The sequence below is a fragment of the Peromyscus leucopus genome, chromosome 1, assembly GCF_004664715.2.
Source record: "Peromyscus leucopus breed LL Stock chromosome 1, UCI_PerLeu_2.1, whole genome shotgun sequence".
NCBI classification, from domain to species: domain Eukaryota; kingdom Metazoa; phylum Chordata; class Mammalia; order Rodentia; family Cricetidae; genus Peromyscus; species Peromyscus leucopus.
Window position 1 is genome coordinate 90,272,814 of NC_051063.1, and position 23,126 is coordinate 90,295,939.

At 44.8% G+C, this 23,126-nt stretch overlaps 1 protein-coding gene across 1 annotated transcript in view; it reads right to left on the reverse strand.

Moving 5' to 3' along the window:
- The window catches only part of Insc (INSC spindle orientation adaptor protein), a 110,639-nt gene that overhangs the window by 36,018 nt on the left and 51,495 nt on the right, over positions 1-23,126 (reverse strand). Inside the window, 3 exon segments of the mRNA XM_028875887.2 lie at positions 3,658-3,719; positions 3,722-3,782; positions 11,928-12,041. Of these exon segments, the coding sequence (XP_028731720.1) occupies positions 3,658-3,719; positions 3,722-3,782; positions 11,928-12,041 (237 nt within the window).

Below are 23,126 nucleotides of genomic sequence, written 5' to 3' on the forward strand. Positions count from 1 at the left end.
GCTGAACTAAACTAGACCTCTACATGGAAGACCCCTTAGGCGTTGCTAGAGATACCTATAGGTGTTGACAATTTATCTCTTCCAGCTTTGCCCCCTGTGCTGACCAACACTTTGAACCTAGCTCCAAAGGAGCCATTCCCCCATGGACCCCATCTCAGAAGGGCCATATCTTTCCAGGGTGGCAGAGAGAAAGAACCTGGGGTTTGGAATAAGCCAGGGATGTATTAGTGTCCATGTCTACCATCCACATTTCCACCATCATCTCTGAACCTCAGTTTCACCATCTATGAAGTGGAAAGGGGAAGGCTGGTGCTCCAGTCCCACCCGGGTGCTCCACACTGGACTTTAACACCTCTTCTTTTAGGACAGCCTTCCCTCTCAGACTAGACCACTTTCTCCTACAGACAGTAACCTCCCAGAGCCCAGTGTCTCTCAAAGCCCTTGCCATTAACACTGCCCTGGTCACAATCATGATTCCAGTGACTCGGTGCCACATGCACAACAGTCCCATGAGATTTCAGTGTGACCATTTATCGGAAAGTGTGTCTGAGAGGCTCAGGAAGTTACTTGGAGTGACTCATAGTTCTCAAGTTCACGGTGGAGAACCAAGGACAGCCTGCCTCTCTAAGTCCACAGGGCTCTGCTGCCCAGGAGAGATGGCTTCCCAGCACACACAGATGCGTGATGAAGAATGAGTCTGTGGAGTGAGTGTTGGACAGCAGGAGGAGGCAAGTGAGGGGGCTCCAAATAGGTGACTGGCAGCCAGAAGAAGAAGCGGAAGTAAGTGACTTCAAGTGAGTGACTGAATGAGATCAGGTATTTACCAGTGCCTTAGCAATCTGACTTGGAGGAGAGGAATGCCCACCACATCTTTTCCTTTTGGGGTGGGGATTGGTGATCTGGGTTAAGTCACAGGGACATTTTTAATATTCTCAGAATATCCATGAAGCAAGCAAGGTAGGATGCTGAGGGCTTTGGGATCAAGACTTAAATCCTGCCTGTAACACTTACTAATGATACGATGTTTGTTTCTTTGTTTGTGTGTTTTTGTTTGTCTGTTTGTTTTGAGACAGGATTTCTCTGTGTAGCTCTGGCTGTCCTGGAATTTGCTCTGTAGACCAGGCTGGCCTCAAACTCGGAGATTCACTTGCCTCTGCCTCCCTAGTACTGGAATTAAAGGTGTGGACCACAACCCTGCTTAATGATGTGACTTTTGACAAGTCACAAAAACTGCCTCAGAGTCTGGCTTCTTGTCTTTAAGCTGGAGATGTTGATAGCGCTGGGCTCATAAGTTACTGGTGATACTGAAGGTATGTGTGCACTGGAGCAGTCAGGACCCAGCATAGACCCTCACTGATGAACATTCCTTCTCTTCATCCTCAGAGAGCAAACATGATATTCAGCCAACCCAGCCCTGGAAAAGATGAGCTGAAGCATCCTAGCTTTTGTGAGCAGCATCAGATGGGCGCAGAGAGCTGCCTCCAGTCATTACAGCTGCAGCTTTCAGCTCCAAGCATGAGGATGCTGCTCTGTTTCTTCCTTGGTTTCTTCCTACTGCCCTGAAAACTCACCAAGCCAAGCAACTGACTGTTTCGGAGGTCTGATGATATCAGTCCCCCTATTTTTTCCTCCATGTTCCCCAGCAAGCCCTACCAAGCCAGAATGAAAGAAGATGAAAAATAAACCTCATTTGGTCATTTGGTCAACATCCAGGAAAGATTTGTAGGAGCCTGGATGCTGGTGAATTATGCAGTACAGGAGCTTAACATACTTAACCCATCTCGTTCATTGAGTCTGTCTGTCTCATCACCACGCAAGCAAGTGCACACACATACACACTACACTTGCACATTCAGACAGTGCACTGGGAAGGGGAGAGATGATATCCAGTTTAGTCTTAGAAGATCTAGCATTTGATCTGGGCTCTCCACAACCTCAGCTGTAAGCCATTAAGCAAGTAGCCTCCCTCTTCCAAATCCACTTGCCCACTGAGCAGCAGAACCCAGGCACGGGCACCATTAACCTTAACGTATTACCTCTAATCCAGGGCTCTCAGCATACACCGGGGACAAAAGCTTCTAGCCAAGTGGAACAAAGCTTTCTGCTCTGAGAGCAAGCACTAGCTTCTCTGCTCTCTCACTGTGTAACCTTACCCAGATGGCTTCCCCATTAGGAGCTGTAAAAGAAGCAGACTCACTATTCATCTCCCCACCTTGCCTAAGGGCACTTCGTACTCCTCTGCCTGGCTGTAGGAAAGGATTTGGACAGAGGCAGGGTGGGAAGGCAGGTGGCTGATTGCCTTAGAGTCTAGACCTAAGCAAAGAAACTGAGGAAGGCTGGGGCCACCTGGGAGCTGGGCTCAGGCTATGGGACATCAGTGTGAAGGAAGGAGGGCTGTTCCTCCTCCAGGCAGATGCTCAGGAATGGATGTAGAGCACCCCAAATCCCACAGTCACCACGGCTATCCTGAGACACACTGGGCTTTAAGCCACAAGAATGTTCACCACACTTCCTTCAAATTAGGTTGGGAACCCCCAAATATCAGTTCAGCCTCCCCAGCTCTTCAGGCTAGTATCCCTAGGTCCCAGCTGTAGACCCAGACCTACAACCTGTCCAGGGGTTAAGAGTATCTAAGGTTAGACATGTTGCCCCAGGTTAGGCTGACACAGAAGCACCTAGGCCTCCAAAGCACCAAATTCTTCATTTGACCACATGCATCTCTGTGATACACTGGTCCAGCAAGACCTTGGGCTGGTTTCAGTTCCCCTACCCAAGCTGTCCCGTCCTTCATGGAGCGGCGCCCTCCCTGCTTACCACGGCACCTGTGCTGATGAATCTTGATTGTCCACTTGATTGGCTAGGGTGACATCTAGGAAGTTAGTAAAGCATGCCTCTGGGTGTGTCTGAAAGGGAGTTTCCAGAGGTGACTGGAACTGGTAGGCAAGACCTGAATGTGGGTAGTGCCACCCCATGGGCCAAGGCCCAGTGGAAATGAAAGCAAAGCGAAATCTCCACCCCGCCCCTCTCTCCCTCTCTTCCACTCTCTCCATGGTGGCTACGAGGACATAATAAAGCAGCCAAGCTTATCCTTCTCCTCTCCCACTGTGATGCATGGCCTTACCTCAGGCCCCGTGTAAAGGATCCATCAACCTTGGCCTGAAACTAAGAGGCACGCTAAGCCCTTCTTTCTTTCAGAAGCTGATCTTCTCAGGTATTTGTCACAAGGATGGAAAAGGGACTGGCACAATGCCCACTGGCATCTTGCTCTTGCCACTTGCGCTCATCAATGATCTGGATCCACTTCCTCTGGCATCCTGCCATGAAAGGACCAACCATCCCAAACTTTCAAACCAGTCTCTACCAGCTTTCCTACCCGGACCTTGCTTGTCTCGCACACTGGACTTTCTTGGTCTGTCACCCTAGCCTGAAATGCTTCGTGTCCCTTTAGAGCTGTCATTCCTGGTTAGAGCCCAGGGCCCCTTTCCCCTTAGTTTCCCCATACCTCACAGTCAATGTCCCTAATAGTTCCATGTGAAAAGGGCCTGCAGAAGAAGGGCTTAGGTTAGACTTGCGACATGAAAAGGACCAAACGTCACCACCAGGCTTCCAACACCAGCTGGCTCAGAGACTTCAGCCCACTGAGACCACTGCCTTTACCTTCTCAAGCTGATGGACACCCTCTTCTACACAGCAGATAGAGGCCAGTGTGCGGAGCGCCTGGGGTACACGCACCGGAAGCTGTCCTGTCGGCAGACCTTGAAGAGGGCTACAACCCCACCTTCCTGTGGAGAAGAGAATATCACATGATCATACCTTGTGATCTTCCCTTGATTGACTCAGTAATAGCTGACAGCCCTCACTCAGCAGACATATTTTGAGGTACTCCTCACACATACTTTAAAAATGAAGTCCTGACCCCTGCTAGTCCCAGTTGGAAGTGAGATTCCCCAGATGCAGCTCGGGTTTGGGTACCAGCAACAGACATTTTGGTATGGTTGAGGATCGAGACCCTTCTGCTCAGCCCCCAGAAGAGCAGGCCCCAAGTCACCAGAACAGGTCCTGTAAACTGGTAGAAGCAGATAAAGGGACAGAGTCTAGAATTCAGTGCCCATTCTACTCCATCAGCCACCATACTTGTCCTTGGAAGAAAAGGAAGTTTACATCAGGTCTGTTAATCATTCCCACTGTACAGTGAGGAAAAAAAAAAACTACTAAAGGCCAGCTGGGGAAAGCAATTTCCCCTAAATCCATGTCACCCTTACTCTTGCTTGTAGGAGACAACCGCCTTCAGGACACTCATGCAGCTCTCGAGTGTGAGTCCTTTGTCTTTGGTAGGAACTGCTAATGGATCTTTTCTCTCATCCCATGGAGACTGCCCAATAGAGTGTGCACCCCAGTGGAATCTGGGCATAAGAAGTGCTTTGTAGTCACCACGGCAGTCCTCCCATACTCAGAGCGAGAGCACCAGCAGACCATACAGGAGACACACCACAGTATTCACAGACCAACAGCAACACTACCCTGTGAATCCAGAGCAAAAGCTGGTACCCCCATCTGGCTTTCCTCCTCTATCCTCTTTTCCAAGGGCTGGAAGGTGCTTAGAGGTGGCATTGAGTGAGCAAGGCATTTAAGTCCTCAGGACAATCACTTTTAACCTTACCAATCACTCCCAAGTCTAGCTGTCCTAGCACCTGTTCCAAGAATCAAGCAAAATGTTACAGAAAGGTAAGTTCAGCAAAACACTATCCCATGAGCTTTTTGATGATATACCATAAATGTATCAAGAAGTTATCAGGGACCAGGCTCTCTTCCACATTCTGGGGATAGAACCCTGACTGGCTGAAAGGATAAAGAATGAGCATCTTCAGAGGAAGAAAGGATCTCTGCAGGGCAGCATGGCTGCCCTGAAATAATCTCAGCTCTTCCTCCCTCCACTCCAAACAGAGGCTCAGGAGCCCTTCTTGCTCTAACCACTTGCTTCTGACCACTGTAGGGATGAAGATGAGTTGTCCAATTCAGGGAGGTGGTATTTACTAACTCCTGATGTTTCATTGATTCTAGCTAACATTTATTACAAACCTTTATACCCCTTCTTCCTCCTGGGGTGGCTGCTTTGGTGGAGTCTAGGCAAATGCATTCATGTATTCAAAATACAGTAGTTTATTATATGCTAGGCACTGCCGTGGTCCTGATCCATACTGAACTCATAGTTTGCAGGAAGAGCAGACAGTTCTAAAAGCAGGAACAAAGTTGGGCAGGGATGCAGTGAAAAGAAGGCAGGCATGAGGCAGTGTTCCTGGACCACAGAGCAGGAACCCCTTAATCTGGGGAGGGTTTGTAGAGTGGCAAGACAAAACCTCTCTGATTTCAAGTACATGTTATTATTAGAGTGAAAATACACCTAGCATGATCTATAATCCTTTACCAGCTTTCTTATTTTCTCATGGTACATCTGGAAGTTCTGCATAAAGACCTTCCTTAGACAGTCAACAAAGCACCATCAAGTTACAGAAACAGAATAGCAGGAGTTTTAAGATGTTTGTCACCAGCTTCACTGGTTGTGAATAATCTCCATCAGAATATAACATAAATGGATAGATTATTTATATCTGAGTACATTAATACTTAGTCATTTAAGTTGCAGAGATATAATTTTATTAGATTTATCAATTGGTAATTCATATACAAATCTGTACATTGGAATCAGACAATGAAGAAATGATGCCATAGAAACTGAGGTGGAAGCCCATAGACCCAGGGATGAAGCTACAACTACTGTTCTACTACATGGTACTAGTCTCTCAAACTGCCTTCTCAATGTGTATCTTCCTACCCGTAGACCAGTGCAGCTCCTGGTTTTCACCATCAGACAAGTTTCTTTGTGCAGTCGACGGCACTTGCAGCAGAAACTCACAACCTGTCAAGGTTACTAAGACTAGGTTTCTGGGAAATGCTCAGCCTCAAATGGGATAGAACACCCCCCCTCCCTCAAAGATCAGGGACCACGGCACTCAGAATTGACAGCAGCTATAACTGTCTGCATAAGACCTATGCAAGATCAAGCTGATCGAGCTCCCACCCCTAACTTAGGAGCTAGGGCCATGGATGGCGTCTGGGAGAGAGCCAGTTTTCTTTAAGGGGGTGGCTCCTGATAGGTAGACCACCACACCACACTGAGGTGGCTCCACACTCAGGAGTATATGGGAACATAACTTGGTTGTCTAAAAATAAAGAACATGAAGTTGAGAGGGGGTTGGAGATGTCTTATAAGAGTTAGGGATTTGAGGTGAAAGTGATCGAAATAATTGTGTTGTATCATGAAATTCTCAAAGAATTAGTAATATTATTGGGGTTTGGGAAGGAGGGTTCTTGTTTGTTGTTGTTGTTTCTTAAGAAACCCAAGACCAGGGCCAGGAAGCTGTGACAGCCTCCTTTGCTCAGAAGGCATTGAGGCCACCCATCCATCTGAGCTCTGCATTTGTATCCGGTCCCCATTACGTCTTCTCCCAAGCCTGTGAAAAATGCCCTCCTTAGCATTTTCAATTATAAAAGGAAGAAAGTCCTAGATCCTTGCTAAGGGTTTTGGGTCTCAATCCTGGCTCCATGTCTGGGTAGTTTGGGCTAAAATGCTATGTAACTGTTTAGTAGGAAAAGTAGCTGAGCTGGTGTGTATGGAAGGATCTGGTGCTAGTTCTTTACAGTGGTGTGAGAGTTAGGCTATGGAAGGCTTCCTGATCAGAAGGTGACCTTGCCCCCTCATGAAAGGTATGTAAAGGCCCAGATCGCGTGAAAAGGGCAAGCAGAAAAGAGAGCTACCAAGAAGTTTAGACAGATAATCTCACAGACCACCCTAGAGCCCCACCCAGGAGCAGCACTTATCCTGGGGGGTAACGCTGGGATTGACTGAGCTAGCAGATCACGCTGTTGGCTGGGGCTTGTTTAATTTTATAGAAAGCTCTGGGCTCGAAGCCCAGATGCATAACAGTATGAATTATTCAGACGGCTTGGATGAGCTGTCATAATGTGGCAGGGGCCACTCCAGGTGTGTAGCTGTGATGGAAGGAATCACAGAGGAGCTGGGTGACTGTGACACAGCATAGTGGTACTTTGTGTGCTCTGCTTGGGGGGGGGTTGCCACCATCATGAGAGGACTGGGCTCATGCATGGGTGTCTGGATCCAGATATACTCAGAAGATAGACCTCAGACAGACTGCCTCGCTCTCAACTAGGAGCAGCTTAGACAGATGAATGGCCCAGAGATCACAGTGGCACTGCAGGTGGCATGAGGAAGACCACTGGGACCTCTCACATTGATCCCAGTGTTGAGTTCTTTACTGAGTGTCTGAGGTAGGATGTTGTCAACACTGGACTCCCACATGGTGCTTCTGCTACTGGACCCCATTTTGTCGTCTTCTAGACTGGAAATATAGAAGGCATCACTGCATTCTCTCCTGCTTGTACACCCAGTCTACTCTATCCCAAGGACCAAACACGATGAGGTTGAAATGAAGACCGGCATCAGAAGACCTGGTTAAAATTCCAGCTCCACATGAGTAGGCATAACCTAAAACAAGCCCTGACCTTCTAAGAATCTGCTTCCTCCCTTTAAAAATGTGAACTATGGGGTCTGGAGAGATGGCTCAGTGGGCAAAGCAATTGGTGCACAACTGTGAGGACCAATGTTGAGATCCCAAGCACCCAGATAAATGCCAGGTAGGTTTGGCATTCCTCCTATAATCCCAGTACACAGGAAGTAGAGACAAGGGATTCCCAGAACAAGCAGGCTAACTAAATTAACCAAGTCGATGAGCTCTGAACTGAGATACTCTGCCCCCATGCACAAGGTGGAGGGCAATCAAGGAAGACAAGCAACATCAGCCTCAGGCTTTCCAATGCAGGTACCTACAGGTGTAGCTGTAACATGGATACACATGTACACACCACAAAAGGCACATATACACACAAAGAATGTAGCAATTACAACTCTTAACACAACTGAGGAAGGCTGGTCCATCAATTGGGATACCAAGTAGAAAGTACAACCCAGTGCTTCTGACACTAATGAAAGACATGGAGGAGTAGGACAGTGGGGAGAAGAGAGAAGGAAGGAAGGAAGGAAGGGAGGGAGGGAGAAGGAAGGAAGGAAGGAAGGAGGAAGGAAGGAAGGAAGAAGGAAGGAAGGAAGGAAGGAAAAGGAGAGGAAGGCAACACTGATGGAGACAGTTCAGAACAGCCAAGGCATGTCATCTTCAATGCTGAACAGCCTAGTTAACTTCTATTGGTTCCCATGTCTCAGCTCCCCGCCTATGCAGTTGGAGTGGATTCTGTCTTCTGCACTCATGCTATATTGTTTTGTTTTTAATACTGATGCTACCATATCTATCTATCTATCTATCTATCTATCTATCTATCTATCATCCTCATCATTATCATCCTCCTCCTCCTCATCATCATCATCACAGTGACCATTTCCAGCTTTAGAAAACTCAGGCTCCATGTCTCCCCCACTCCTACCAATGCCTCTCAGTCCTGACTTTCACCAGCCTCACATCCAGGGAAAGTTAATCATCTGTTGTATAATGCACCAGAAGCCAAGAAAGAAGAAATGATGATTGAGACAGACGGAGCTGTTGGAACAGGAACTTTGCCCTGTCAGAGAAGAACTCTAAGTTTTAATCAGTTAAGCTGGTAAAATGCAAAGAACGTGGCCTCCAGAGATAGGAAAATCTGGTTTCAAGCTTGAGCTGGACAAGGTACTGTGAGTCCTGGGGTTTTCATGTGTGGCAGAGCACTGCTGCTCATCTCAGAGGATGTGTGTGGATCAAACACCACAGCTCTGCAAAGAGTTCCAGCCCAGGGCCTGGTACATGAGGAACAACCAGGACAAGGTATTTTTTTTATTGTTTGGTCATTAATATTCAACAAGGCTCATGGCTTCCCTTAGAGAGGCTATCATGGGGTATGGCTCAAAGCATCAAAACAAATATTTGAAACTTCTAACCAAGGCTGTTAAGAGTCCAGGCTACATTGGGAGCCTGGAGTTGTGTGGGCAGCTGAGGAGAGAGTGGGAGAGGTAAGGAAATGGAGGAAGCAGGAACCCAATGAGAAAAACAGTTCACCAAGGCTGCCTATTCAGGCTGGACTCTGACAAGATGAGAACTACAGGCTTACTTTTCCACCAGGCCAGACACTGTGGGAGATCAAGGAAGTCTCTTAAAACCCACAGCTGACAGAGGCAGGCAGCACTGATGGTACTGGGGTCTGGCCAGCCTCCTGCCACAAGCTAATGGCAGGGCTGGGATGAGAACTACCTGTGGTCCTTGCCCAGGCCTTTCTCCCCTGTTCTCTCCCCTCCCACTGGACATGTTTGTAGTCAACATTAACCCAGGAGAGTCCCAGACCTCTGAGAGGACTAACCAGTATGAAGTCAAACACTACATTTGACTCAGATTTAAACTCATGTCTACTCTCTGTTTTCATGAAAGAGGAACATGGGGGGGGGCAGGCAAGTGGTAGACGTTGTCTACACCAGCAGCACATAGAAAGGAGGTTTTGAGAACCTGGGCCAGCCAAGATTTGCCACTCATTTTTTAAGAGAAAAATGTTCTTTGTTCCAAAAGAAATTCAGCTAGGTCTGTGGGAATTTAATCTCCAAAACTGGAGTTGAGAGGTTGAAGAACATCTTTGTTCTGCACAGTATCATGTGACCTCTGGGAGTCAAGACTCTCCACCAAGTTGAATGATGGAGTCACAGAATCCCTGGGAGAGATGACCCAATTCCTTCCTTATTTCTTTTCCCCAATACTACCATATACACTCAAGCAAAACCTCAACTAATGCTACCTAAAGAGATAGTAGTTGGCAAAGGATTAGAAATCACGTGGGGGAGGTGGGGGGGGGGGAGGAAAAACATCTACCACTCCAGACCAATTAAAACAGAATTAGGAACTGCTTAAAACTCTGCCATGATTCTAAGTCATGCTTTGGCCTAAGGCTTGAACCAGGAGTCACCACTGTGGGCTTTGGCCATGAACTTGGAACCAGAGCTCTTAGCTCTAATTCTGAACTGACCACTTATTAGCTATTGGTGTTTTCAGGAGAAATAAAAAGAATGTGTCTGTAAACATGAATTCCATCTTGTCAGACACATGTGTTCTTAAGGGATGTATATAACTTTGGATAAGTTCCTCAAGACATAAACTCTATTATAAATGGGAACAACACAGTCCCCATGACGGAGGCTGTTTTCATGCTTTAAAAGAAACAAGTTATGCACAACATGAATGAGAGTGACATGTCAGCCATTGCCATTAAACACAATTCACTTGTTCCTCAACCAGAGCTGAGAAACCTTTACCCCGATTTCAATTCTTCAAGGGCTTTGGTCAGTGACTCTGAGTCTGTCATCTTCCAGAGACCTTGCTGAAAAGAAGAGTCCCAAGCATAGCCCAGAATTTCAGTAACTTTGTGGTGGCACTGAAGCCTCTGGTGTTTTCAAACTCTCTGAAGGGCCTGGGACCACACCCTGGACCCTCCTCCTGAGACGGGCACCTGAGTCTATGGAAGACAGAACTAGGTTCCACTTAGACCACTAGTTCTGTAGTGACACTACTTCTCTGGAGAATAAGGAAGAAAGCAACACACCTAACTTTGCCTGAGAGCCACAGTCAAGGTGAGGCAACCAGGAAGTTGGTGATTTACACAGCTGTTGCTTTTATTTCCTCTTCCTCCCATGTAGTAGTGCTGGAGTGATCATGGGCATTTGAGGATCCAACCAAGAAGCTTAGATAGATCCTTTAAGAACACATGTGTCTGACAAGATGAAGTTCATGTTTACAGACACAGTCTTCTTATTCCGAAAATACTGCTGCTTATTATTATGGGGTAGAAGTTACAGTGAGAGCTATTGAGGGATGTGAACAGAATGTGAATGGAGCTTAACTACAGGTAAGGCTATATTTTAAAAACTTTCTCTGAACTGGGTCTAAGACACTACATTTCTTACTTCCATAATGAAAGGAGGTCATATAAAAATCAATGTTTATGGATTTATTTGTTTATGGCATTGATGCTATATGCCAGATGGTCTTTGTACCACTACATCTTCCGGTACACACCAGGGACATCACATTGTCAAGAAGAGGTGTGTAGAATGGAAAAGAAGGGTTGACATTTCAAGTGCCTTGTTAGAAAGATGGCAGAAGTTCTGAGGACGTATCTGCAATGGTTAATCTCGGCTGTCAACTTGGCTAAATCTGGAACTGAGAAACATAGCTGTGAGGGATTTTCTCGACTAGGCTAATTGAAGTGGAAAGACTCACCCTCAATGTGGGTAGTATCCACTAGCAGTGGTCCGAATATCAGGAAGTCAGAGGGGAAACTTTAGCTTTTTGCCTGCTTCCATTTGTATCTTGCTGGCAAGCTCATCCACTCTGTTTGCAAGTTCATTCACTCTGTTCACAAGCTCATCTTGTTTGTAGCTGCTGTTGCCTACACCACACCCTCTATTGACATTAGAAACCAGCATTTTTGGTCTTCCACCATGGACTGAAGCCTATGGTTCTCCAGGAATCCCCCAGGCCTGAGCAGCTCTTGGTTCTCAGTCTCTCCAGTTGTGAAGGCAGCCATTGCTGGACTGCCCAGACTGCACTGTGTAAGTCACTCAAATAAGTCCTGCTTTAATACATGCATTTTATAAGTTATGCTCCTTTATAGAACCCTAACTACTTTACCTTTTTGTGTCAAAGTAGGAAATAAAATCATGGGGCCTGGGAAACATCAAGAAAAGTGACTCTTCCAAAGTCACACAGCAAGTTAATTCTGTGGCCAAAAACAAATCTGAGCCAGCTGTTCCCACCTACCAAACAAGCATACCTTCCTCCTGCTTTTCCCAGACCTGCTCTCTGGTCCCCAACCATGAAATTCACCTTGGCTATGATGCGGCACAAAGGAGCCCCCTCCTGGGTCAGGCTGAACAAGTTCCCTGTGGTAGACTCCATGATGTAGATATTGTCTGAGGTATTGATTTTTCTCACAAGTGCCTAAGAAAAGAAAAAAGTCAGCTGGTTAACTTCCACATGCCCTTTGCTCCTCTTCCTCAATGGAATACCAGTGGGTCCATGCTTCTAATAATCTCTATGGAATCTACAGTCCTGTCCCACCTACTTGTAGGAGCAATAAAACACTAGCTATGGGTGAGGTCTAGGCACCATTGAAAAGATGCAGAGATAGAGCATCATTTCAAACCAATAGTGCATGGGGATCAAATGAGCTCTATTTTAGTTCATAGAAGGCCTTAGAAAATACCACTTGGTTGTGCTATAAGTTCACAATGAGAACAGAAACCACAGACAAAATAAACAAGCATCAATTGTGACAGCAAAGGCATGTCCATAGTGACAGGCAAAGAATTTGTTCATTCTGTGTGGCTGTTAGACAAGGATGAACCCCAGCTGGTGATGGGTTTAAGGGCTGAGACAAGCACTCCACAGTAGCATCACACTGCCTGGGGATGTTTGCATTGGGAAACACCAGAATTCTACTGACAGGAAACTCCAAGAGTAATGAATGCTATACTGATCAAAGATGAAACACTCTAGTATGTGTGGAAAGGCTTGGATATAGGACCACAATATTAAGGAAGAGCCAGGGAAGCCATTAACAAATAAGATATGAAGATTATTTCTAGAAGAGTTTAGCTAATTCCTGGGGGAGAAAAGCCTTACAAATTGCAATCACTTCATACTCAGCCATTAGCTTTGGCACATATGACTCATTATTGATTATCAACTATTCTCACCTACTAATGAATGCAGTTGCTCAAGTTTCCCCTGAGAAGTATGGATATGGAGACCTGCCTTCCTGGGCCTCCTATGAGAAAACAAAATCCGGAAAATATTGGTGCAAATCTCAGGTATCTTTTTAGTGGTTCTCTGTGTATACATATACATGTGTGTGAGCATATGTGCATGCCCATGTGCACCATGTGTGTTTGCATGTATATGCACTTGTGTGTGTATGCATGTATGTGCACATGTGTATGTATATATGCCTGTGTGCATGCATATATGTATATATGTGTGTGAATGTATGTATGCAAGAATATGCACATGTGTGCAGGCATGGGTATGTATGTATCTCTCCAGCTAATATTTTGATACAAGGTCTCTCACTGAACCCAGAGCTCACCAGTTCCATCAGTGAGCTCAAAGGGTCTTCCTGTCTTCCTCTCCAGCTCTAGAATGCCAGACACACACCACTGCACCAGTTTCCTTAACATGGGTGGATCTGGGAGATTGAATTTAGGTCTTTGTTCTTGAACAACAATGACTTTACAGGTGGAGCCCTCTCCCCAGCCCTTTTTCATTTTGTCTTCAAACAGAGACTCATGCACCCCAGGCCCAATTCTCCTGCCACTGTCTCTAAGCGCTGAAATTAGAGGCATGTACTGCAATCCCTGCACTGTTTATTTTAAATAGTAAGAGGCCATGTTTTTAAATAACCTGGTGTTAATAGAAAGGACTCTCAAAGGAAGGAAGGGATCTGGGCTCTAGTCTCTGCTTGTCTTTAGTGTTCTGTTCTAACCAAGAACGAATCTGGCTGAGGGCAGATTCTGAAACTAAATGCCTGAGTTCCAATCCTGACTCTGCCATTTCTGGCACTGTACCCTAGAGCAGATGATTTGCTGTAGCCTTTATTTGCCTCAGTTTCCCCATCTGTACAATGTTGGAATAAGCAGCATCTGTCTCTCACAGGATGCTCTTATCCTGAACTTGCTAACATGCACAAAGAGAACTTCCCAAAGAGCCTACCATAGTGAAGTAAAACATTGTTAGAAGTCATCATTTTGAGGTCTTGGGAAAATGAGATAAATTTCTTAGGACTTGGTTTCACCACTTATAAATTGATTAAAATGAAAAGATTTGGGTATCTTTCTTGTTTCTTCTTTATTCAAACTCACAGAATTCTTCGCACACAGCATGTTAATCCTCTACATAGCATAGTCTTAGATTAAGCATGTATTTAAGCAAACTACATTAAAAATAAAAATATTTTATTCTCTAAGACTTGGTAGGTACCTCATGCAAGAGACTCAACAAAAGCTAGCACGGATCTCTATAATGAACATACATGTTCTGCTCCTTCCCCACTCTTGCAATGAGCAGCTACACATGCAACACACACTCAAATGGAAATGTAGATTTCATATATTGGGGTCCTGTACCTAGATGATAATTACCTAATGTTCCTGATGAGTGTTTGCACTTGAAACAAATTAGCATTAAATTAAACAATTCGAGCCCAATGTCTTCTGCAATCAACTGCTAATATTAGACCATTTATGTCTGAGAATAATTTCATGTTAATGTCTATACACATATATATAGTAATTACACCCCAGACATATCCTGGGGACAAAAAAAAATTTGTAAGCATGCTTTCCCACAGCATAAATTTGGAAAAACAGACCAAAGCTCTGAACATTACAATGTCAGTCTTTAATTCAACCCTCATTTCACATTGGAGGAACCTGAAGTACACACAACTGACCAAGGTCAAACATACATGGTCCACAGGAGCTGGACTTTGTTCCCAGTGTGACAGTTAATCCTTGTGACCAGTCTGACTAGATTTCACATCACTATGGAAACACACCTCTGGGTGCATCTATGAGTGTTTCTAGAAAAGTTTAACTGAGGGGGGAAGTGGGGAGCACCATCTCATGAGCTAGGGGCCCACAGTGAATAAGAAGAAGAAAGTGAGCTGAGTACCAGCATTCATCTCTGCTTCCTGACTGAGGACACAATGTGACAGCTGCCTCATGTCCTTGCTTCTAGGCCTTTCTATCGTGATGGACTATATCCCTCTTTCAACACTAACCCAAAATAACCCCTCCCATGGGGTGGTGGTGGTACATGCCTTTAATCCCAGCACATGGGAGGCAGAGCCAGGAGGATCTCTGTGAGTTCGAGGCCAGCCTGGCATACAGAGCGAGATCCAAGACAGGCTCCAAAGCTACACAGAGAAACCCTGTCTCAAAAAACAAACAAAACAACAACAAAAACTCAAAATAACCCCTCCCTTTTTAAACTTGCTTTTGTCTGATATTTTGTCCTACCCACACAAAAATGTAACAACTACTCCCTGTGAGTCTGCATTTCTACCTCGAAGGTCAACAGTCCCGTTACTAGTACGCACCTGACCTCACTTAGACTGGAAAAGCCAAAAGCCGAAGCAAGTGTGCCTTTCAATTCCATCAACAACACTCACTGTATCCTGGCCTCGTTGGCATCTAACAGTCCATGGACTCACCAGGGCTCCCACAACAGGAGGCAGAGCTGACCCAGAGCCCTTTGCAGATTCCAATGTCTTCCATCATGCTCTTGCCAAAACCACACTTCCCCTGAACTACATCCAGGTGAGATTAGCTCAGCATGTCTGTAGTATGGAGGTCTCTCCCAACTGATAGCTTTGTGTTCACTCCCGAAGTCTCTCCTCCTACTCAAGTCCTTCTTCATCAGTCTTGAAACAGCTTTCCACACCATAGTCAGCTTCCTCCCTTTATCCCCAGGAACAGCCTATCTATCTTGGTAACTACTGATACACACGCATTTCTAAAGGTTAATTTGGGGGGAATTTGGTTCAATTTTTGTTTTACAGGAAATCAAGGAGAAACTACAGACATTCCAACAAGATGCTTTACTCGAGATCATAAGAAAGGTCAAAGGTGACAAAATAACAAGATAGGCTTAGCAGGGTGAGTGACAAATGCATTCTTAAAAGACAGACCACATAGACATGAAACAACAAAAATAATAACAACGTCTTTAAGTCCAGGAAAAATGACAGGAAGAAGCAAGAATTTGTGAAGTCTTCCAGCTCTAAATAAGCACTAGAAAGTGCAGTGTCTTTCAATTATGTCTCAATCAGAAAGAGCCACTGAAAGCCAGTGAAATCTATTAGAAGGGAGAGAAACCAACCTGGCTAGAATGCATTTCTCAAAGGATTAAGGAAAATATTGTGAGACTTTTCCTGGAGCTCTAGATGGGAAATGTGTAGTTGGACAAAGTGAGCCAGGGAGTTACACTAGACCTAGGTGGATTTGACCAGGCATAGTGGATTAATTAAGATAGCTACAGACACCAATCTATTCCTCCCAAAAAAGTTTGCATTCTAATCACCCCTCCTTTGAATTTTGATGTCTTGCTTGACCAATAGAAGTCAGTGCCTGGCAGGAGTGATGTTCCAGGACTCTCAAGATGAAGTCATAAGATGCCTTGAGCCTTCCACCTAGGCTTCTTTAGACAGTCATTGGGGGGCCCTAGAGTGGTATGTTAAGACATTTGAGAAGCCTGAAGAGTTTCTTGAAGAATCCCTATCTATACTTTGCACTAAGAACAGATTTGCAACATACATATGATGGAAGCTGACTGGAGGTCACTGAACTATCTGCCAGCTGGACAGCATCTCCTTGAGAGACAGGAAACAGTAGAGTCACTCAACTAAGCCCCACCCAAATCACTTACACTTATGATCATGAATCATATAATAAAACTACCATTGGGGTTTGCTTATATTCTTTAACAAGGTTATGAAGCATAGAGAAATGCCACAATGATCAGCATAGATACTCCAAATGGTAAATGGAGAAATGCCCAGATCAAAGTTCTGGGAAGTGGGAAAGGGTAACAGCTCACGTCCTAGGGAACATGCTGGAAAAATGCATGATTCTGGAGGGATAACACAGAGACTGGACACACTGGACAAAGCATCAACAGCCCAGAGTTGGATTAACTATTGATCACGGGGAAATATCTCTTGGCTAAGAATACCCCATTTAGAAAGGTAAATGTAGCCGGGTGGTGGTGGTGGTGGTGGCGGCGGCGGCGGCGGCGGCGGCGGCGGCGGCGGTGGCGCACGCCTTTAATCCCAGCACTCGGAAGGCAGAGCCAGGCGGATCTTTATGAGTTCGAGGCCAGCCTGGTCTACAGAGCGAGATCCAGGAAAGGCGCAAAGCTACACAGAGAAACTCTGTCTCGAAAAACCAAAAACCAACCAACCAAACAAACAAACAAACAAAAAGGTAAATGTAGATAAGATATGGAAACCAGAGGCTTTCAGAAGACCAAACCTTGGGTGACTTTATTTCTTTCAAGAAGAAAAATATCCCTAAATCTAGAAGAAAATGGAAAACACAACAAAACAAAAGAATGTGCCAGAAATCCATAGTATGTGGGAAAAGCTGTCCAGATCCAGATGGCTCCGAATTTGGTAGTCTCTTTGGAAGTGTTAGTGTATCAACAGGAAGAACCAGGGACCCAGACTGCTACTGAAAAACAATGATGCAGTTGAAAGAAATACTACTCAAGGCCAACCTGTTCAAACATATAAGAAGATGGTGCTGCAAACAGTGTCTGGCTCCAGAGCTAGTTAGTCCTCATGGCCCAAATGTGCCAGAGATCTGCCCAAGAGGGTTCCTTGAGGCAGCAAGGGTGGGAACCAGATGGAAATCCTCTGTAGGAGCCAGGGGTCCCAAATCCAAAGGAGTCTTAGAGTGAGAAGCAGGGGCAGCAACCATCATGACATAATGCTATTTATGTCTGTGATTTTGCATATTTTTAACCCAACAGCTAAAATTTTTCAGCATAGTATTATGTAATTTCCCAGAGATTATGTATATTGACATAAAAATAAAATCCCTGCATCAGTCATTCAGATGTAGTCCCTGTATTTTGAATATCAAAATAACAACTTCATCATCCATTTAAAAATATGTGAAAATATTTCTTTGACATTTTTATAACGTCTGATCATTAAATTTATATCCCCAGTGTACTTTCCTCTCAAAAAATTTCCTTAATGTATTGAATTTAAATGTTAAAGTGTTTTATTGATCACCCTTAGGATATTTGTCATTGATATTTTGACATTTTATTTTATATACTTTATTATAAGGTTCCAAGTATCACAAGCAAACATACCCAAATTTTTCCTGGTTGATTGACATCACAGTTATCATCAGTACAACTGGTAAACATGAAACAAATTTTGATAACTACAAATCTTACAAATCAAAATTATATTGTAAATATATCTTGATGGAATGGATTGTTGAAAAATATATTATAAATGAATTAGTCTAGCTGCTAGTAATTAATTTTATAATTTTAAGCATTAGATATTATATTTCTAGTATAAATATTTCAAAAATATTTTGGCAAAAAAAACCTTTAATTGCTCTTTTCAATAGTGCACACCAAATCTGTGGGGGGGGATCTAAAACTAAGCCAACTACACTGAGAATAATCATTTAGAGTCTTTGGCTCTTCTGTGATACTTTTCTTTCCAGTTAATGTCACAATCTAGGGATGAGTATGAAAAATGACTGAAGGGAACTGCTTTCATTTAAGTAGGTACTTTAAAACAGTCGTTTTTAAGATTGGATGTGTCCCACCAATCTTCTCTTTGTTCTGATTCAAGAGCCATACACTGTTCCAGAATAAAACAGATAGAGAAGATAAAGTACCTGGAAATTCCCACACCCCATCACACACTCTGCCAACTATCTGAATTCAGAAAACCCCACTCGGGAAAACATACAATTTCTAATGCTCCTCTCAACACAAATGTGTAAAAAATCTGTGGAGCTAGTTATGGTGGCCCGAGGGCTTCATCATTCCTGGATGGAGGCTTCTCCTTGGCTTGATTTCCAGGTTTTTGGAAGATCAAGTGTGAGGTGTGTGATAAGCACAGCTTCCCTCTGAGAATTAACACAAGTGCTAACAAAAGCTACATGCGCCCCTGAGAAAGAAGACCGATGAAAAGGGAAGATCTAGAAATAGGTTTACTTGAAATGCAATGTGCCTGTATGTCTGCTGGGAACCTGAGAAATGCAGTGCATCCAAAGTGGTTCAAAGCTCAGCAGCTCAAGTCGCCTAAAAGAGCCACTGCAGCCTGGGGTGTGAGTCACACATGTACAGAGGGAGCAAGCACTGAAGGAGATTCCACCACCACGCAGGGTGGGAAGGAATGCAGGCCAAGCACATCCATGTAAAATACTTGCAAATTCCTGACTTTTCAGGAAGGAGGAAATGTCCAACTGTCCTTCTGTGAGAACAGGGACATTTTTCTCCCATATATGACAAATACAGCAGCACAAGTAATCTGCAATGGCTTTCTTAGCAGGTACAAGTTCACACTTGCTTGTGGCTATGGACAACTGAAATACATTCTCTGGCTGGCATCCTGTCCAGGCCACATCCAAGACTGTATTCTCTTTCCCTTAGCTGCAATGTACATTTAAGGCCCCTGGATGCCCTAGGGATGGAATCTAAGGACAAAATGATGCCTGGGGTTTCTGCCCTCAGGACTGAGAACTGGCCTACTTCAATCTTCTTGCAGAGAGTGTAGTAGTAAGATAACACTGAGTCTGAGGTGCTAACCTATCTGTGCACCCCAGTTATGTTTGGCATAAATCAGTGCAAGTCAATATTTCCCAAAACCCCCTTCCCCATTACTTCAGAGACAACCTGGACTGTAGCCGCGAAGGAAACCAGACACTGCCTATAACAGTTAACAAAGGTTGTCAACTTGACAGGCCCTTGAATCACCCAGGAGACACACCTCTGAGCATGCTTGTGATTTCTAGGTTCAGTCAACTGAGCTAGGAAAACCAGTCTTAACTGTGAGCAGTGCCATTATAAGGGCTTTGATCCAGCATGAATAAAAAGGAGAACGTGAGCTGAGCACCTATCTGTCTGCTTCCTGGCTGCAGGTGAGGTGTGACCTCACTCACATTCCTGTTGCTGTGCCATGATGGACCAACCTGCAAACCTAAAGCCAAACAACTTCTTCCCTTAGTTGCTCTTCACGGGAACTTTTGTCACAGCAATGATTGCTCCCCGCAAACAAAGTGGACGAAAACCCTCCTGGTTGGGATAAGCAGTGGAAATGAGTTTGTTTTCCATTTCTTTTTCTCCTAGGGAGTTATAAAATAAGACGGGAGAAATGTCTGGAAACGTCTACATCTTCTCTGACTTGTGCACTTGGGATATGTCTGTGTTGCTATTTAGTCTCACTGCAGCCTTGCTTTACCTGGATAGGACAACATGGCTGAGCAAAATCTGAGAGTGGCAAACCAAATCAGAAGCAACTTTTAGACCCTAGCGTCAGGGAATCTATGCATGATTTCATGGCCATGACGTTATGAACTGCTTCTGAGCCTCCTAGAAGCAAGCTGATTTCTGTCTATGATCCCAAAAGGACAATGGCTTCAGGAAGGTGAAGGGTGCCCCACAGACAGTGGCTTCCCTCTGCTCCATCTGCCACCATATCATCTTTACCGATGATAAATAATCGGTTAAAATAATATCAGTACACAATTATGAAATTATAACATTCCTGTTACAAAACTTGCTGTTTTAAGGCAGAGCATATTTCTAGCCAATAATATACAATCCAGAGAGTATCACCAGTTATCATGTGTTATTTCATTTACTCTAACCTAATCCATTGTAGTAGCAAGGAAAACAAGGGTCAGAAAGATGAAGAAGTTTGCCCAAGTTTGCAGAATGAGTTAGTAGCAATCAGGATTTGAACTCTGATTTGGCTCCAAACCCTATGCTTGGTCTCCTACCTCCATAATGTCCACATTCATAGACTTCCAGCCTATTGAGAGAGAAGGAACTTAGCCCAGCTTCTATCTGCTGCCTCAGTCCTCCGGTCATTGCCAGCTCACCTGAGCCATGGAACCTTCCTAAGGCAGCCCCTCACATTGCTGGGAAGCCCCACTACTCCATATGGGGTACCCTGGAGGTTAAATCCAATGACCCTAGTGCACTTCCCTTTGTGGCTTCAAAGCACCTCGTAGGGTTTACATGTCCATTTCCAGATTGAGCATCTCCTGCCCCCTCCAAGTGTTCTTCAAAACCTCCATCTTCAGCACCTCCCTTTGTTCTCGGAGCTTCCCCTGAGTGTGTGTGTGTGTGATGATTGTCAACTTGACTAGATTTGGAATCACCCAGGAGATACACCTCGAAGCTCACCTGTGAGAATGTCTTCAGAAAGGTTTAACAAGGGTGGAAGGCCCACTCTGATTGTGGGTTGTACAATTCAGTGGGCTGGGGTCCCAGGACAAATAAAAAGGGGGGATAGAAGAAGTCAGCTGAGCATCAGCTTTCTCTGTTCTCTGCTTCCCTTCTCTCAGATGAGGGGTCTACACTGCATGTCCCTGATGTGAACCCTGCCATGCCTTCCCCTCAAACTGTGGGTCAAAATAAATCCTTCTTCCCTTAAGATGCTTTTTGCCAGGCATTTTGTCAACACAGATATTGTCAATAGCTAATATAGGGCCCAAAACTGGACTTAATTCTATTCCAGGATGAGTCAGAGCAAGATGGAGTAATATTATATTATTATCACCTTTGTTGTTTGCATTGTTTCACTGTTATTTATATGTGATTTAGAGAGATTATTCTCACTTACTATTCAACACAGCTCCATAGTGCTAAAAAAAAAAAAAAAAAAAGTCTCCAAAATGCATGCTTTGAAACAACAGGATCCCAGCATAAGTAAACAGACACTTATCTTTTTAAAATGTGATCCTACCAGTTTGAAATATACCATATTGGCCTTCTCTACCATATATTGTTCAAATCATCAAGAGATATGTGCCTTAGAAATACATGAACAAAACAAGTAAAAATCCCTGCTACAGGTAGACAAAACTCATGAATGTAAGGGGATGAGCATGCCTGTGAAAATATTTTCAAAGAGGCTTAAGGAGGATAGAAAGCCCATCCTCAGTCTGAGTGGTACCATACAATGGGTCCTTGGGAAGAAGCAGAATGGACATAATAGATGCAAATAAAGAGGTTTTATTTTATTTGCAACAGGATACCCCAAATACAGGCTCCTGACATAAGAGACTCCCCTAACATCCTAAGGAATGACATTGAGTCTCTGACTTAATAACCATGAGCTTGCAGCTCTGAACACCAATGACCCTGCCTACAGACAATATATTTCTTGAAGTCACTACTGTCTTCAAGGGAATTTGCTAAGAAGATATGGATCATCCAAGATGCAGTATGAGCACAGCAAGCCTGGCCTGTAGGGGACTCAGAGGACACCATGATGAATGTTGGGAGGAAAGGAGAGAAATACCAGGAAATGAAGTTACCAGGAAGAAAATAAATATGCAGTAACATCAAGGACAGACTTTGTCACCCCTCCCTGGGAAGCAAGGCTGAGAGGGATTCAACTGCTACAGAAGAGGAGCTGACCCTGATCAGCTGCCAGGCCAGGCATCAGAGACCTGGGCAGTCACACCTCCCGGTGGGGCAGAAGCTAGCCAGAGGCTTGGGAGTACGGGGTCAGGAGGTCCACCCTGAATAGAATCAGAATGAGGAACAAGCAGAATGAAGCTTGACCTAGGGGGTCAGATGCATGGTCCACGTCTCCAAAGAATCCTGGCCCTTCCCATGACTATCACTAAAAGCAGGAGAAACCCTGTCTGTTAGAAAGAGATGCTGGACCTCTCTTAGAAATTCCTCTGGTGAGATGGGTCCCCATGGTTTAGGTCTTCTTCTGACTTCAATATTTCAGTCCATCGTGCACTAACTAGTCTTGCCAACATGGATAGTCGTGTTTAATGATTCAGTTTGGGACATGAACCCTAAAGTGAACACCCTTGCTCCTCCATTTCTTGCTAATACTAGTTCATTAACTCAGAGTGCCTACCTCAGAGCCCCCCGCTCCCCAGAGACCCAGTGTTGCAGGGCCCCAGAGCACCAGCACCTCAGCCTTGAGAGCCTCCGTCTATTTATTTCAGATCCTAAGCACAGGGAGGGTAGCCTTTGAGGATCCTCCCTTGGCTGAGAGGGTGAGAGTACCTAGGGCCAGCCACACTGGCACGGGTGTGCGAACATGGATAAAGGTGGGACTAGCAGGAGAACCAGGCCAGAAGAGCCTGGGCCCTGTGCAAAATGGAACACACACAGGAAAGGAAGAGAGGGATCTCGGAGCTCATCGGAGAGGCCGATGTTGGAGAAAATCAGACGTTTATTATTTATGGGAGGCTTTTATTTGGTGGTGGGAAAGAATGGTAAGTATGTGGCACAGTATTC